At 42.7% G+C, this 17708-nt stretch overlaps 1 protein-coding gene across 7 annotated transcripts in view; it reads left to right on the forward strand.

Moving 5' to 3' along the window:
- Nucleotides 1–17708, forward strand: part of ryr1b (ryanodine receptor 1b (skeletal)) — a 107493-nt gene that overhangs the window by 38227 nt on the left and 51558 nt on the right. For all 7 annotated transcript variants that reach the window (XM_075472817.1, XM_075472819.1, XM_075472820.1 and 4 more), the window contains exons 27-50: nt 89–263; nt 419–627; nt 1822–2168; nt 2276–2411; nt 2596–2756; nt 3714–3876; nt 3970–4056; nt 4563–4789; nt 5879–6323; nt 7121–7666; nt 7765–7965; nt 9779–9890; nt 9983–10129; nt 10266–10539; nt 11567–11684; nt 11764–11896; nt 12911–13005; nt 13102–13237; nt 13325–13508; nt 13588–13699; nt 14547–14667; nt 14766–14935; nt 15022–15242; nt 17067–17157. In XM_075472817.1, coding sequence (XP_075328932.1) covers nt 89–263; nt 419–627; nt 1822–2168; nt 2276–2411; nt 2596–2756; nt 3714–3876; nt 3970–4056; nt 4563–4789; nt 5879–6323; nt 7121–7666; nt 7765–7965; nt 9779–9890; nt 9983–10129; nt 10266–10539; nt 11567–11684; nt 11764–11896; nt 12911–13005; nt 13102–13237; nt 13325–13508; nt 13588–13699; nt 14547–14667; nt 14766–14935; nt 15022–15242; nt 17067–17157 — 4611 coding nt within the window. The remainder of the gene's footprint in view (nt 1–88; nt 264–418; nt 628–1821; nt 2169–2275; nt 2412–2595; nt 2757–3713; nt 3877–3969; nt 4057–4562; nt 4790–5878; nt 6324–7120; nt 7667–7764; nt 7966–9778; nt 9891–9982; nt 10130–10265; nt 10540–11566; nt 11685–11763; nt 11897–12910; nt 13006–13101; nt 13238–13324; nt 13509–13587; nt 13700–14546; nt 14668–14765; nt 14936–15021; nt 15243–17066; nt 17158–17708) is intronic.

The raw sequence follows: 17708 nt of genomic DNA on the forward strand, positions 1-17708 counted from the left end.
TCTACAGTCTACCCTGATTTAAATCTCTGTTTCCTGCTTCTGTGGAAATTTGGACTTGTTCTTTATCTAATGCTGTAACCCTTTCTAGGCTCAAAGATGGCACATCGGTAATGAACCATTTGGTCGCCAGTGGCTGTCTGGTGATGTCGTTGGTTGTATGATTGACCTGACGGAGATGAACATCATGTTCACGCTCAATGGAGAAATGCTGATCAGTGACTCGGGCTCGGAGATGGCTTTCAAAGACATTGAAATTGGGGAAGGTAAGAGACCAGTTGATGGCTGTTTTACCTAATCTGATGAGATTTAGTAAGATAGGAAATGACAGGAAGCATATTTAGCCATAGAACTTGTTTGACATAAGTTCTTTCTTCAGTGTGTATAAGGTAGCTGTATTTTTTCTGCTCTTATCCCTCAGGTTTTATCCCAGTGTGCGCACTCGGCCTGTCTCAGGTTGGACGGATCAATCTCGGTCAGAATGTCAGCAGCCTGCGCTACTTTGCCATATGTGGCCTGCAAGAAGGATTTGAACCTTTCGCCATCAATATGAAGCGAGACATCACCATGTGGTTTAGTAAAAGTTTGCCCCAGTTTGTGCCTGTTCCCACTGACCACAATCACATTGAGGTAACTACCCAGTGACACATTAAGGCAAGGCAGGTTTATCTGTACAGCACAATTCAACAACAAGGTGATTCAAAGTGCTTTACAGATACATCAAAATAGTAGAAATAAAAAGCACGATTTAAATTTTAAACAAAAAAAGAAAGAAATAAGAACAATACATAAAATCAGAAGTTAAAATATGATTTTTTTGAAACTCAAGCTTCAGATTTGGAGCTTTATTCAAATGCAGCTGAAAATAGGCGTGTCTTCAACCTGGACTTAAACACACTGAGTGTTTCAGCTGATCTGAGGCTTTCTGGGAGTTTGTTCCAGACATGTGGAGCATAGAAGCTGAATGCAGCTCCTCCATGTCTGGTTCTGACTCAGGGAACTGATAGAAGACCGGATCCAGATGAGCTGAGGGGTCTGGAAGGTTCATACTGGGTCAGGAGGTTACTGATGTATTCTGGTCCTGGACCATTCAGAGCTTTATAGAGCAGCATCAGAACTTTAAAGTCTATCCTCTGATGGACAGGCAGCTGGTGTAAAGACCTCAGAGCTGGACTGATGTGGTCCACTTCTTTGGTCTCAGTGAGGACTCGAGCAGCAGAGTTCTGAATAAGCTGCAGTTGTCTAACTGACTTTTTAGGTAGACCTGTAAAGATGCTGTTACAGTAATCAAGCCTACTAAAGATGAATGCATGGACTAGTTTTTCCAGGTGCTGCTGACACATCAGATCCTTTAACCTTGATATATTCTTAAGGTGATAGTAGGCTGACTTTGTTACTGCCTTAATGTGTTTTTCCAAATTTAGGTCTGAGTCCATCACTACACCCAGATTTCTGGCCTGGTTGGTAGTTTCTAGGTGTATAGATTGAAGTTCTGTGGTGACCTGTAATCGTTTCTCTTTGGCTCCAAAGACTATTACCTCAGTTTTGTTTTTGTTGTGGCACATCCAGTCATAAATCTCCTCAATGCATTTACCAAGAGCCTGTACAGGGCCTCGGTCTCCTGGTGACATTGTAATATATATCTGCGCGTCATCTGCATAGCTATGGTAGTTTATGTTGTTGTCATTTATAATCTGTGCCAGTGGGAGCATGTAGATGTTAAACAGAAGAAGTCCCAGGATGGGACACAACATTAAGGGTTGTGTGAAAATGTTATTTATAGTTATTTATCAGTTATTTATCTTTAAATGTGCCGTCTCTCAGGTCTCCCGTGTGGATGGAACGGTTGACAGCGCCCCCTGTCTGAAGCTGACCCATAAGACCTTTGGGTCGCAGAACGCCAACACCGACATGATGTTCCTCAGACTCAGCATGCCTGTCCAGTTCCATGAAACCTTTAAAGTCACAGCTGGAACCACCCCTCTCACTCGTGCCCTCACCATACCCGAGGAAGAGGTGGTCGTGGTGGAGCCCGACTCGGAGTTTGAAGTCCTGAAGAAGTCTGCCAGTCGCAAGGAGCAAGACGAGGAAAAGAAGGAGGCTTCTGTGGCTTTGGAGAGTTCAGTAGAAAACGAGAAGGACTCGGCGTCAGAAAAGGGGAAGAAAAAAGGGTACGTTTGGTAAAAATCTGCCTGGGTTGCAATCCATTAATGCCTAAAGCCATGTTTCCTAATCTTAATAACACGACACCATGTGACTTATATTCTGTGGACAACAGATTTTTCTCCAAAGCCAAGAAGGTTGCCATGACGCCTCTGTCCCCCGCCCCCCCGCCTCCAACAGTGCCACGTTTGATGGAAGATGTGGTTCCTGATGACAGAGACGACCCAGAGATCATCCTCAATACCACCACTGTGAGGGGGGCATTATTCTTTGTTTGATTTACAACACGTGTGAAGATTAATCCTTCTGTTTGTCAGAAATCGTTTGTGCTCCTTCATCACTTTCTATTAAATGATTCAACTTCTTGTGATATCTGTAGATACTCCAGTGCTTCTGGTTGTGTTTCATTCAGATTTTCCCTTTTCCTGTTGTCAGTACTACTACTCTGTTAGGATATTTGCTGGGCAGGAGCCGTCTGTTGTGTGGATTGGCTGGGTCACCCCCGACTACCACCAGTATGATCCAAACTTTGACCTCACCAAGGTGCGCAATGTTACCGTCACTGTAGGAGACGACAGAGGCAACATACATGACAGGTCAGTCTCGTCCACTCTCCAGCAACATATGAATAAAGTTGCCATATAAATCGTGTCATATTGTGTATTTTACACTTTGTAATGACAGTTTAATGACACTGGTCATAAAATCTTTTAGCTATTTTTAGGCCAATCTCTAAGTTGCCTTTTTATCTCAAATGTTTTAGAGAAAATTGTTCTTTCTCAGGTCATGCCCTTTTTTTAGATGAACACAACATTATGGAGGTTTTTCAGTCAGGTTTTAAAACTCTGCTAAAAGTTTTTAATGACATTCAGGGAAAATGACTCTGGTGAATATGTTGTTCTTGTTCTGTTCGGTTTAACCGCTGCTTTCGATACAGTGGACCACAATATTTTACTATCTCGTTTACAGACCCAACTTGATTTTAGTGGTACCGAATTAAAATGGTTTAGGTCTTATTTATCAGACAGAACCACGTCTGTAAACTTAGCTGGTTCTGAATCTTCCACTGCTCCTCTACTTTATGGGGATCCACAGGGCTCAATCCTTGGTCCCCTGCTTTTTTCTCTTTATTTGCTTCCTTTGGGTTCAATACTCAGAAAGCATGGGATCTCCTTTCATTGTTATGCTGACGACAGTCAAATATATATGCCACTAAAAATAGGAGCCTTATCGATTAAGCCCCTACTTCTATGTCTTGAAGACATTAAAGCCTGGATGACTTTAAATTTCCTAAATTTTAACAGCACTTGTACAGCACTTTGTCGCAGCTACTGTTGTTTTAAAGTGCTTTATAAATAAAGAAGTAGTGGTAGTAGTAGTAGTATTGCTTGTTTATCTTCCTCCCTTCTGGCTGACTTGGGGTCATTAATTCAAAGTTACTGAAAGTTAGACATATATGTTGAACTATTTTCAGTGTTTTCTCCTTTTGTTTTTGTACTTTCTGGAAAGTGCTCTGGATCCGACCAGCTGTGTGTTTTCTTGATTATTTTCAGTATGAAGCACAGTAACTGTTACATGGTGTGGGGAGGGGACCTGGTCAGCAACCAGCAGACTCGCTTCAGCCAGGAAGACATGGTGGTTGGCTGTCTGGTCGACCTGGCAACGGGTCTCATGACCTTTACGGCCAATGGAAAGGAGATCAACACCTTCTACCAGGTAGGGAAAGCGTATGCAGCGCGTGTTATTTTTTAGATGCCCCTTTAAATCATTCCGGATGAGCCGTGTTACTGTGGAGGTGTGTTGTTTCAGGTGGAGCCCAACACCAAACTGTTCCCTGCAGTCTTCATTCAGCCAACCAATCAGAACATGGTACAGCTGGAGCTGGGAAAACTCAAGGTCAGAAGCTAATTTAGTGCAGCTGCTTACTGGCATACTCATTTCCCATTCAGGTTGTCATGGTAACGTGTTGTTGGTGGTCCTGTCTGAATAGGAATCAAAGAATTAACCCCTGATCACAACTCCCACCCCCTTCCTTTTGCTGGTGTAAAATCAGTTCAGTGCTATTTATCTTTAAAGTGCTCGTGAAGTCACATTTTTTTGTAGGTTACCTATGAAGTATCCGGGCTAAGAATAGAAATGATGTAGTTTTGTATATGTTTCAATGATATTTTATGTTTGTAAATTGAAAATGATCTTGATGAATCATCTTGGGGGCATTTACTAGTTCAGGGGCAACCTCCATAGCTTCGAACTTGCAGAAACACTGAGCATTTTATAGAAACTTTTAATGGCATTTTTCCTTCCTGTGCTTGTAATCGCCCTGTTTTCGTTCTCTGTTTTGTCCATGTAATTGCCCCGGGTTTTGGTCATAAACCCCCCCTCCTCTGTCTCTCTTAAATCAGAACATCATGCCCATCTCAGCTGCGATGTTCCGCAGCGAACGCAACAATCCGGTCCCCCAGTGCCCTCCCAGGCTGGATGTCCAGATGCTAACTCCAGTTATTTGGAGCCGTATGCCCAATCACTTCCTCAACCCGGAAGTGGGCAAAGTGGGCGAGAGGCTTGGATGGATGGTGGAGTGCACTGAACCTCTCATCATGATGGCCCTGCACATCCCTGAGGAGAATAGGTCAGATACTGATTTTTGTTTGAACCAATTTCACTTTATACCCTGACTGAGAGTTTCAGCTGCATCCAGCTGAGTTTGGCATTCTTGACCTTTAGACATAGGCTGTGTTCAAAACTGCATACTTCTCCTACTTCTCCTACTACTCATAATAATTTTTTGAGTTAGTATGCGAGTTTGAGTAAGCGAGAAGTTCCCGGATGCATACTAGATTCTCTGAAATGTTGGGTATGCATCATGAGGTTACTACTCATACTCAAACTACCCAAGATGCAACGTAACGTGACGTCGCCGATCGTCATTTCCTGTCAAAACGGCAGTTTCAAGCTAGCTACAACGAGGGGAGGTTCACTTCCTGTTTTCTGAACAAAAGCACCAATTGTATCGTAATGGCCTTCCCTATGATAAAAGGCAACGGGTATTTTATTTTGTGAAAATAACCGGAAGTGCGTTGCTCACTGCGGCTAGCTTTAGTAGCGCCGAATTCGTGGGAATAAAATTGTAAATAGCCGGTATTTTGTCAGATTTTCAACACGCTGGGGATCTAAACGACTACTTTCTCGCCTGAAAATGTTTCAAATGTTGCTAAAGTTTACAGAGTTTAGAGCTTAAGGGAAATCAGCTTCAGGCTGACTGATTTCGGCTCGGGCAGGAGCGAAATGCATTGTGGGTAAACGCTCTGCATACTGTCTGATCGATGAGTATGCAGAATGGAAGTATGTAGTATGTGGTTTCGAACACAGTCATTGAGATTTCCCCAGACTTCCAGATGCTAAAGGACCAAGAATCTTTACAATTTTGCATGTTAACTCGATGAATTTCTGACTCAGTTTGGTTTTAAATGGGGAGCAATAACTCATCAATGCTTGAAAAGACTAAGCCTATGACTGATGTTCTATACCCAATCTTGACACCTTCCCCTTTTGGTTGTAGCATTTTCCAGAACAGCATGTCTTGAATAGTCAGTGAATATTCCAATTTTCTTTTGCCTCAACCAAATTTTTTTAAATGTATAGCTGGCATCAAATTCTAGATTTGTTTCTATTTTCTAAATGCGGTGAAGTTGATTAGTTCCATGATATTTTTGCACAGGTGTATCGACATCTTGGAGCTATCGGAGCGTCTGGATCTCATGAAGTTCCACTTTCACACCCTCATGCTCTACTGTGCTGTGTGTGCACTCGGGAACAACCGAGTGGCTCATGCCTTGTGCAGCCACGTGGACGAGTCCCAGCTTTTCTATGCCATCGAGAACACCTACCTACCCGGACCCCTTCGCAGCGGCTTCTACGACCTTCTCATCAGCATTCACCTGGAGTCGGCTAAGCGGGCACGCTTGGGCACCAACAGGGAGTTTATTGTCCCCATGACTGAGGAGACACTCAGCATCCGCCTCTATCCTGATACAAAGAAGGCCCATTCTCTTCCCGGCGTTGGCCTGACCACCTGCTTACGGCCAAAATTGCACTTCTCATCAATCAACTTTGTTGGCACAGACCCTGATTTATACACCCTCAGTCCTACTTTCCCTCTACAGGTAAAAAAACGTTTGGATTTTCTTTTTTTCAAATATCTTTATTGGGTTTTATTACTTTATAGAACACTTGAACTGTGTCACAGAACCGGTATCACTCACACACACATACGCACGCACACACATACCTAAACTTGCACAATCCTAATATCAATAACTCAAAATACAAAATTTTTAACTGAAATACAGATACATTTCAATGTAATAACAATCTCCCTTAAAATAAATAAGTAAATAAACAAACATAAATAAATGCATTACATTCCAGATTCTATAATGCTTATGTATGGTTCCCAAAGATGAACATACTCTTTCAGTTTTCCCTTAGTAATATATTTTAGTCTTTCTTGACCAATGCACTCTGAAAGTTCTTTTATCCTCTGTATTCTTCCAATGAAGTGGAATCACTCTCCTAGCTTGTAGAAGCCCAAAGTCCAGTAGTTTAGTCTGTTTCTTTGTTCGTATGAAGTTCAGCGGATAGATTCCAAGTACACACAGTTTAGCATTTAAAGGGATGTTGATATGAAAGTCTGCTGACAGACAATTGACAATATCTTTCCAGGACTTTTGAATCTTTGGACATTCCCATAAACAGTGAAGAAGGGTTCCTTTGTTATTTAGACATTTAGTACAAGTATCTGGAATGTTGTCGGACATATGGTGAAGTTTAACAGGAGTTATATAGATCCGCATTAACCATTTATATTGAATTAAACCATGTGTTTATTGTTTGTGCCTTTAAACATGCCTGATTGGATTTTCTGTGTTTTTTTTAATCATTCTTTGCTTTGCTTCTGCAGGAACTGAAAACTGGAGCTATTAGCATGCTAACGGAGGCTGTGCTGGATGGTAGCCAAGCAATGCGGGATCCAGTAGGAGGCAGTGTGGAGTTCCACTTTGTCCCCATCCTGAAGCTCATCAGCACACTGCTCATTATGGGCATCTTTAATGACGAGGACAGCATGCACATCCTCAAGATGATCGACCCCAACGTTTTCAGCGGTAAGGAAGAGGAGGAAGAGGAGGGAGAAAAAGCTGGGGAGGGTGAAGCTGCTGAGGGAGAAAGCAAGGAGGAGGAGGAGGAGGAGGAGGAAGCAGCTGACACCGACCTGGAGGACGAAGGGGTCGGCGATGAGGAGGAGCTGAAAGATCTTGATAAAGGAGAGCTCGAGGTGGAAGAGGCCGAGAAGGAAGACAAGGGTGAGGCCAAAGTGGGTAAAGAGGATGGAGAGAAAGCAGAGGAAGAGAAGGAGGAAGAGGCAGTGGAAGCTGAGGCAAAACACGAGGAGGAGGGTCTGGAGGAAGGACTACTCCAGATGAAACTTCCAGAATCCGTTAAACTGCAGGTCACCATAATGTTTAACTCTTCAGCTGTTTAACTCGTACTAATATATTTATTCCAGTGAACTCTCAAACGTCTGTAACTCTTGTTTTTCTCTTTCAGATGTGCACACTTCTGCAGTACTTCTGCGACTGCGAGCTCAGACACAGAGTGGAGGGCATTGTGGCCTACTCGGACAACTTTGTCCAGGATGTTCAGAAAAATCAGCGCGTGCGCTACAACCTGCTGATGAGAGCCTTCACCATGTCGGCTGCTGAGACCGCCCGCAGGACCCGAGAGTTTCGCTCACCTCCACAAGACCAGGTACCGATAGGACAGTTTCCGTTACTAATTAATTTAATATAAAACATCTTTTTAAGAACTATTTGCATCCTCTGCACCCACTCATGCAGAGGCAAGGCAAGGCAATTTTATTTGTAGAGCACAATTCTTACACAAGGCAATTCAAAGTGCTTTACAGCTACATAAAATCACAAGAAGGCAATAAAATCATTAAAAAAATAAAAATAATAATAATAAATAATAATAATATTAATACATAAAACAATAATAAATAATAATAATAAAAAAAAATAATAATAATAAATAAATAAATAATAATAAAAAAATCATTAATTAATTTTAAAGTGAAGAGTGCAGATTAAACACTTTCAGGTGTCATCAGCTAAATAGAACTGTTTTCAGCCTGGATTTAAACATTGTCAGAGTTGAGGCCTGTCTCACATCTTCTGGAAGACTGTTCCAGATGTTAGGAGCATAAAACTGCTCCTTCAGTGACATGTCCAGAATCACACCATCTGTTGTTAACAAGCACTGACATCACTTCAACTTTACTCTTATCGCTCTGCAGTCTGAGAAGCGCTAAAGTCTAAAAAAAAAAACCTACCTGCAGCCATGTTTTGATTAAACCGATAACATAACATGCCCAATAATCCGGCTGTGTCCAAACTCATCCATTTTATCTGCCAGACATCTCACATTAGTTGTTGTAATTGAGAGACACTCGATTATAGCTACAGTTGGGTCTATTTGAGGGTAATTTTCCTTGGATATATGGCGGTGAATGAATGGAATCATTGGCACAAAACGGTGCATTTGTAATAAGAAACAAGAGTTGAATTCATTTCCATCATATTTTATTAAACTAATTGGAAATGTGTGCAAACTGGAAAGTTACGTCGGGTGGAATGGAGTTAACTCCCAAATTCCAGCAAATGCGTGTGTTACGTTTGCGCTCCTGCACGGCAGCGGAGCTGATGCGTTTCAGTTCTGATCACTCAGTGGGGTCACATGGCACTGAAAGGATCAGATAATTGGCTCAATTACAATAAGAATGAGTTGAGCAAGGGTAATTCTCCTTGGATATATGGCGGTGAATGAATGGGATCAGAGGCACAAAGCGTGTCATACCCCGGTATGATAGGTGGCGCTGTACCCATTCCAGCTGTTGCTAACAGAGCCACTTCCTGTTGACCTCTTCACCACCAACAACAACAACAAACTCAGGCATTGGAGAAAGATGGAGAACGCAGAGCAAGATGAAGCTACGTCCCTCTACATTTGGTCTGTGATGAGCTGCTTGTTGCACAAACTCGATGCCCAACGGAGCATTCTCCATCGCGTTGTTTGTTTCTTTCTGACGGCGACAACAACAGGAATATCGTCTCCTTTGACTTCCGGGTCACGACCCCGGGAAAACATCTGGAGCATGCGCAGAACGCAAAGTCTGATTCACCACGTGCTTCAGCGTCTACAAGCAGGTTTAGTGTGACTTTCAACCCAGTTATTTCGGGGTCTTAACCCGATCCGATCCAATTTCTTGTCCGATTGAGGTGTCTACATGAACTGAATAACTCAGTCTTATTGTAATTTAGCGAATAATTTAACCTGTACAGCACTTTGTGTTACATTTTATGTATGAAAGGAGCTATATAAATAAAGTAAATAAAATAAATAATAAATAATCCGATCCTTTCAGTGCCATGTAACCCCACTGACTGTTTAAACTTCCTCCTCCTCTGCTTTGCTCCTGCCCTGACATGGTAACTCATCATAACAGATGCTGAAAATGTTCCAGAATAAGACTCCATTTTGTCTCATTCTGCTTCCTCTCGAGGTTATTCTGCTGACCAACTTTAAACACGGCCCGGAACAGGAAGACTGTCCGGTTCCTGAGGGGGTGCGGGACACTTTAGGGGAGTTCCACAACGACATCTTGCTTCATTGCGGTGAGAGGTTCTTTTGCATTGTTTCATCTTCAGGGATGAAGTGTTTTACTGTGCTTCTGGTTTTAATGCTAGATTTGTGTTTATATGCTTAGGGATACATATCGAGGAGGAGGCAGAAGAGGAGAAGGTGGACACCTCCCTGAGGGGCAGGCTCCTGAGTTTGGTTGAAAAGGTTAAGAAATTCCGCAAAAAGGAGGATGAGGAGGAGATTCCAGAAGTCGATGAAGAATCAAAGCCCAGTAGGATTAACATCAACGATTACTGACTTTAATTTAGTCTTGAATCAGCAGCTCATATTAAAACATTTTTCTGTAGCTTCAAAATGATCAAATTCAATCAAATATCCCCTTTTTTTTTTTTTTTACCTTCACCCAGGCACCCTTCAGGAGCTAATCTCCCACACCATGATCCACTGGGCCCAGGAGTCATTCATTCAGAACCCTGAGCTGGTGCGTCTGATGTTCAGCCTGCTCCACAGACAGTACGACGGGCTCGGCGAGCTGATCCGGGCGCTACCCAAAGCCTATGCCATCAATGCCATCTCTGTTCAAGACACCATGGACCTGCTGGAGTGTTTGGGACAGATCCGCTCACTGCTCATCGTCCAGATGGGTCCCGAGGAGGAGCGGCTTATGATCCAGAGCATTGGGTCAGTGTGGAGGGCATGCTCTGAAGATGTTTCATGAGTAATGCATTGGTAGCTTTATTTGTTGTCGTTTGAATTTGATATCAGTTTCAATTTAGTTTATAAAATACTCGACAATCTGTCCAGTGGACGTAGGATGTCGAGGATTTGTTGCAAAGTCTGCTGTCTCATTGTTGAGGGAGCTGGGTGTAAGTGGACAGAGTGTGAGGAAAATAGTGAAGGAAGTGTCAGATGAGGCAGTAAAGTCCAGTCTGTGGATTTGGATTAGAAGAAGCAATAGTAGCTGGGGGCCAGCAGGGGCAGCACTTAGGGTAAACAGACTCTTGGAAGAAGCAAAGAAGAAGTTCAAGATATTTAAGTGGAGGGTGTGGCCCATGTGAGCCTTTTGAAACCAGGCGGCCATTTTGGGTGAGTTGGCTTTGAGTGAGTTGTATGGTTGTATTGTTTTTGCTGGCATTTTTAGTGATTATAGGACTGTTAAGGTGAGTTTGTCTGCTGAATCTGCTAGTGTGCCTTGTCCTGCCTCCATCTCTGGCACCCTCTATATTTTCATTACCCCCTACCTGAACCAGGGTTTGAATCCCCACCCCGCTGTGACTGGTGTGCAGTTGGTGAGAGGCTAAGGTAGCTTGTGGCTGTAAAAGATGATTGTTGTGGTGTGAGGAGCAGTGTTGGCTGGCAAATGGGGGGTGACTCTGGGACGCCAGTGGTCATTGTCTAGCCTCCTGGAGGTGTCGTGTGCCCAACTAGAACAAACACTGATGAAAGGAGGTTCCCACCTGATGACCCCAATGACATGTTGGTCAGCACTGCTCACTGATCTATATAGGGAGTATTGGGAATTATTCTTTAGCACAAGTTTCTTGTGTTTACCTTGAATGAATATAAAATACTCGACAATTTTCCTGTTGTCATCAATGTCTCTGTGGCATTTCCTGCTCCAAGAATCTGTCTGTGATTGTTGTTCTGGTGAGACATCATCAGGAAAGCCTTTCTGAATTCAGAATTTGAATTTTCTCTCTTTTCTCAGAAACATTATGAACAACAAGGTGTTTTACCAGCACCCTAACCTCATGAGAGCTCTTGGCATGCATGAGACGGTCATGGAGGTGATGGTCAATGTGTTGGGCGGAGGAGGAGACTCAAAGGTAACTGATGGCATCCCGACACCTTTCTTTCATCAGTCATTTGTACCACAGCTCAAGGTTTTTGCTTTTCTGTTTCCAGGAGATCCGTTTCCCCTTAATGGTTACCAGCTGCTGCCGTTTCCTGTGCTACTTCTGTCGTATCAGCCGGCAGAACCAGCGCGCTATGTTTGACCATCTGAGCTACCTGCTGCAGAATAGCGGCATTGGCCTGGGTCAGTGTGTCGCCTGCCACCTCTACATAAAGCCTCTGACTTTAATATTATTTTTTTTGTTTTTATTGTTTTTTGGGGGGGTATAAATGTTTCTTTTTACATATAGATTTGTTTTATAATCTTCATTCAATCAGGCATTTGTGTTGATATCAGAAACTCAGACGGAGACGACACAATTAACAAAGAATAAAAACAGTAACCAGAGTTTTTTAGTACTCTCAGATGATAAAGTTTGAAAATCACCATGAGGAAAGGGCCAGTTTTAGGGCTGTTTGGGATTGTACCCACACCAGATTTATGATGTACATAGATAATATCTAAGGGTAAGAAATGACTGGACTGTGTGCTGTAGTTTGTAGATTAAATTGGAGAAGAAATTATCTTATTTAGAGGCTTCAACAGTGGAAGAACTGAAAATGAAAAACACGAAACATGAAGTTTTTTCTGAACTCCATCCAGCCGCATGACACAAAGAGCAATGATGAGTTAGAAAAGCGTCATTTGTAATCAATAGGGCTGGGCAACGATTCAAATGTTTAATCTAATTAATCACATGATTTTCCTGATTAATCACGATTAATCACATTTGTACGCAAAATGCCCAGCCCTAGTAATCAAGTACCGTGATAAATAGTGTTTACATGTTGGGATGTTGATGGGCGACGAGACAACACGGAACATCTCCACCAAATAGACACAGACACAAAGACCGACTGCACGATAGTTTTACAATTCGAGAAATCATTAGGATCACCGCGTGTTGGTGAGATTCAGCTTGAACCAGATGTTGCTGTCATCCCAATTTCCTGTTTATTTACATGACCATGCAAGAAAATTCTAACTCCAGAAAATAACATGTACATGTGCCATTTCTGCAATTCAAGTGACAATTACTGACCTCTAGTGGTCAAGCTGGAGATAGCAGCCCTATCAAACCCTGGAAATCCCTGTTAAAAAAAAGAGATGTTGCATTGGGAACTGAATGAATGAACAAGCTCTCCTCTCCCTTTGCAGGCATGCGTGGCTCCACACCTCTGGATGTGGCTGCAGCCTCCTGCATTGACAACAATGAGCTGGCTTTGGCTTTGCAAGAGCAGGACCTGGAGATGGTTGGAACAAAATACAAATTTGAACCAAAAAGTGAACAAATGGAGTTGTCTGCTTGCAATGATCTGTTTCTCTTCGTCCTATTCGTGGTGACGCAGGTGGTGACATACCTGGCGGGCTGTGGGCTGCGGATGTGTCCAATGCTCCTGTCCAAGGGCTACCCTGACATCGGCTGGAACCCCTGCGGAGGAGAGAGATATCTGGATTTCCTCCGCTTCGCTGTCTTTGTTAATGGTCAGCCACCATTTCCTTATTAAAAAAACGACTAACAGTTTTAGTTGTTAATAGTGGGACTCGTATTTACACACCTCTTTCTCACAGGGGAGAGCGTGGAGGAAAACGCCAACGTCGTGGTGCGTCTGCTCATCCGCCGTCCCGAGTGCTTCGGCCCGGCCCTGAGAGGAGAGGGCGGCAACGGTCTGCTGGCCGCCATGGAGGAGGCCATCAAGATCTCAGAGGATCCAGCGAGGGACGGTCCAACGGTGAAAAAGGACAGACGTTTCATGTGAGTGCGTGAGAAGGATCAGCTGTAACTCGTTCACCTTCCCTGTGTTGTGCTGTAAAGTCGTCCTCTCGATCGGCAGGTTCGGTGGCGAGGAACAGCAGGAGGAGAACCGCGTGCACCTGGGAAATGCCATTATGTCCTTCTACTCGGCTCTCATCGACCTTTTGGGGCGCTGCGCCCCTGAGATGCATGTGAGAAGAGCTTAAACTTCATCATTCTCAAACGAAATAGAGCAGACAGACATTCAGAACAAAGGTTGCTCTAGCAAATTCATCCTTTTCTGTCACTGATTACCCTTTTATATGATGAAAGTACGTTGCATCCTTGTACATGTAAATGTAAATGTATTTTATTTATACAGCCCTTTACAAACAATCATTACGATGTACCAAAGTGCTTTACAGCAGGTAATAAATAAAGAGAAGAAGAAGTAAAAACAATAAAAGAACAGTGAAAGCAATAAAATATAACAAAATCAAATAAGATAAAACAAGATAAAAGTGTCATCATGCTACTGGGTATTAAAAGCCATCCTAAATAAGCAGGTTTTTAGCCTAGATCTGAAGAGGCCCAGGTCAGAAATGAGACGCAGCTGGACGGGGGGCTTATTCCAGAGCCTGGGGGCAGCTTTGGGAAAAGGCTCGCTCACCCCAGGGTTTGTATTCTGACCTGGGCACTTCCAGCAGAAACTGATCTGTTGACCTCAGAGCTCTACCAGGACTGTTAAAAGCTCCGATAAATACGACGGGGCGAGGCCGTTAAGAGCTTTAAAAACACACATTAAAAGTTTAAAATCAGTTCTATAAAGGACAGGCATCCTTGACCCTTGATTTGTTTTTTTAAGTACGGTCCATTCCTTTATATCATCACGTTAGTACTGTTGGCCCGAGTGGATGCATTTCATAACAAAGTTCACCGTTAGAAGTGACCATATCTGTCCTGTTGAGGAAGTAGAGCAGCTTTTGAGAATGGTGCAGCCAGAGGTTGATGAACAGGGGATGGATTAATGAAATATGTCTTAAATGTTCGTCTCTGCAGTTGATCCAAGCAGGCAAAGGGGAAGCTCTAAGAATCAGAGCCATTCTGAGGTCCCTGGTGCCCATCGAGGACCTGGTGGGAGTTATCAGCTTGCCTGTGCAGATTCCCGCCTACGGCAAAGGTTTGAGACGGAGTTGGAATCATTTCTGGATCTACTTTTAAGAATTAACATCATGTCTGAAAGCTTATCTGTCACCCTGCTGTCTGTCCAAACCACAGATAGTCAGATTATTGAGCCAAAGATGTCGGCCAGTTTTGTTCCAGACCACAAGGCCTCCATGGTGCTCTTCCTCGACAGAGTGTACGGCATCGACAATCAGGACTTCCTGCTCCATGTGCTGGAGGTCGGCTTTCTGCCTGACATGAGAGCTTCAGCTTCTCTGGACACGGTGAGTAACAGATACACTCCCAGAAACCTTTAAGTGTTTTATGCCACTTCTCTGACCGTTTTTCTGTCTTCCTCCCTGGTTTTTAGGTGGCTTTCAGTACAACAGAAATGGCCTTGGCACTGAACCGCTACCTCTGTTCAGCCGTTCTGCCTCTACTCACCAAGTGTGCCCCGTTGTATGCTGGGACGGACCACAGAGCCATCATGATCGACTCCATGCTTCACACCATCTATCGCCTGTCCCGCGGCCGCGCCCTGACCAAGGCTCAGAGGGACGTCATAGAGGAGTGTCTCATGTCGCTCTGCAAGTCAGTAATAAAAAAAAACGAGTTAAAAAGTAGTTGGAATAACAAAGAAATGTTTATATTAGGCTCATTCCCACTGTAGGTTTGCAGGTCCTAGAACCTTTTCAGGAACGGGGCCGTTTTTTCCCTCATTCGGACATACAGGAACTCGGAACCACGGCCCTCAGTTCCTGGAACCATTTCAGCTCCTTCTCCTCAGCTGGGTCTGTTCTGGTTTCCATAGCAACACATCTGACAGAGGTGTTTGGTGGTTGGTAGCTCCTAGGGGTGGGACGATATGCTTTGGTCACGATTCGATTTGTATCACGATTCTTGATAATTGCAATTCTACAAGTATTTGTGATTCGATAAAATCAGTAATTGCAATTTTCTTCCTCCTTAAAAAACAAACAAGTTGAATCATACACTTCTAGAATGAACGTCGTTCCTATAAGCAATGCACATCAGTCTGTCAGTCAGTCCAGCAGCTGACGTTTATTTCAACTGAGACAAAAAGAGGTCCTTAACATGTACAGCATTCTTTTAAGTTTACAGTTGCACTGGAAAAAATGCCCCTCCAAAAATAAGACGTTTTTGCTTGAAATAAGCAAAAAAATCTGCCAATGGAACTAGTGAAAATCGGCTTGTTAAGATTTCTTGAAATAAGATGTGATATTTGGGACTTTTGAGATAAAAGTGATCCTGAAATTAGCTTAAAAACCTCTTCAAATGAAAAAAAAAACTTGTTTCATGTGAAATATGACTCAAAACAATTTGTTTTCAAGACTTTTTCACTTAACAAGATATTCCAGATGTATTGTATTAAAACAAGTCCCTATATCTGGCTGAAATGGTACTTGTTAGGCAGTTGTGTCTTATATTAAGTGTAATGAGATATTTTGACTAGAAATGAGACAAATATACTTGGTAGGATTTAGATTTTTTCCAGTGTACAAAATGAATTGAAATGTCCACACAGCACAAATGTGAGCTGGTCTTAACATAACTTAATGTAATGAATTAATGAAGTTTTTCTGGACACAGATATGACGCAATATAATCGATTCAGGGGAGAAAAATCGATTTTTAAAATCATCCCATAAAGAAATTGCGATATGTACATGAATCGATTTTTTTCGCCCACCCCCAGTAGCTCCGCCCCTTGTCATGTTGTCAGGCTGAAATGTTTCCTCATACGACACAGACACAACCTTGGCGTGTTTAATAAGTTAAACCTCCACGTGGTCTCCTTTGTCTGCGGCGCTCTGCTCTCCTTCCTTCATGAAACCAAGAAGTACGGCCTGCGCTCCATCCTTCGTCTCCTGACTCTCTCTGTGAGCTCTTCCAGCCTCCATGTTAGACGCCCGATGTGATCGTCCATGATTAATATCACCATCATGCAGACCATGAACACGGTGGCCTCCCCGCTCTCCATCTTAGCTTCTTGGTGAAGTTTTCTTCTTCTCTCCTTACTTTTACCGGGTTTTGTTTTGTTCTGTTTTGTTGTTGAATGTGGCGCTAAAGTAACACGTCGCTGTCGCAGACGGCTGCGTCGCATCAGTCCCTATCAGGTCCGACTCATGTGGGAATGCAGACTGAAACAGTTCCCCCGGGGAAGGGCAGTTATTAGAACGGCGTTTTAAGAACTGCTCTGTCCAAATGCGGCTATAGTTTTAATTTAAGTTTTGTGTAGCCAGGAAATCCTTTGTAGGTCCATCATCTTTCCAACATGAAACATAGATGATCAACTAACAACATGTTGCACCTGAATGACGTGCAAAAAAACCAACATCTTCACCAGTTTTTAACCATTCAACTTCTCATGAAGCACTTTGGTGTCAATCACAGGTACCTGAGGCCCTCCATGCTGCAGCATCTGCTTAGAAGGCTGGTGTTCGATGTGCCCATCCTGAATGAATATGCAAAGATGCCCCTCAAGGTTTGCCTGAAGTTTAATTGTACTTTTGTTGAACAAAAACTTGCTTTAACCCTTGTGTGGTCTTAACATTGTGTTTACTCCCTTTGTCCTACGGGTCAAAAATGAGCCGCCCTACCAGAGCCCCAAAATAAAGCAACTTAATTGAATTTTAAATCCAAAATCTATTTTGTATGATGAAACCACCTGTTATTTATCTATTCAACTCAATTCAATACATTTTTTATCATGTAGTTTTTGTTACACAATACAAAAACACAATCACCAGTTTTCAGGATTACACTTTTTTTTTAACACAGACCAACTGAGGTTGGACCAACAGTTTTCTTGTTTTCTCAGTTTTCTTTTACATAATAAAGGTTTATTATTGCTATTATATAAATGTGAAGTAATTACTTCTGAATTAATTATATTGAAAGGGAAAAAAACAGTGAACTTTTTTCTGCTGTTTAAATGTTTTAATAATTCACGGGTCAGAAATGATTTCTTTGTACCCTAGTGGTGTACAGCCCACATGGAAACATAAACAAAAAATAAAGTTTGACTTTTTCTAA

Source organism: Odontesthes bonariensis, chromosome 9 (assembly GCF_027942865.1).
Source record: "Odontesthes bonariensis isolate fOdoBon6 chromosome 9, fOdoBon6.hap1, whole genome shotgun sequence".
Taxonomy (NCBI): Eukaryota; Metazoa; Chordata; class Actinopteri; order Atheriniformes; family Atherinopsidae; genus Odontesthes; species Odontesthes bonariensis.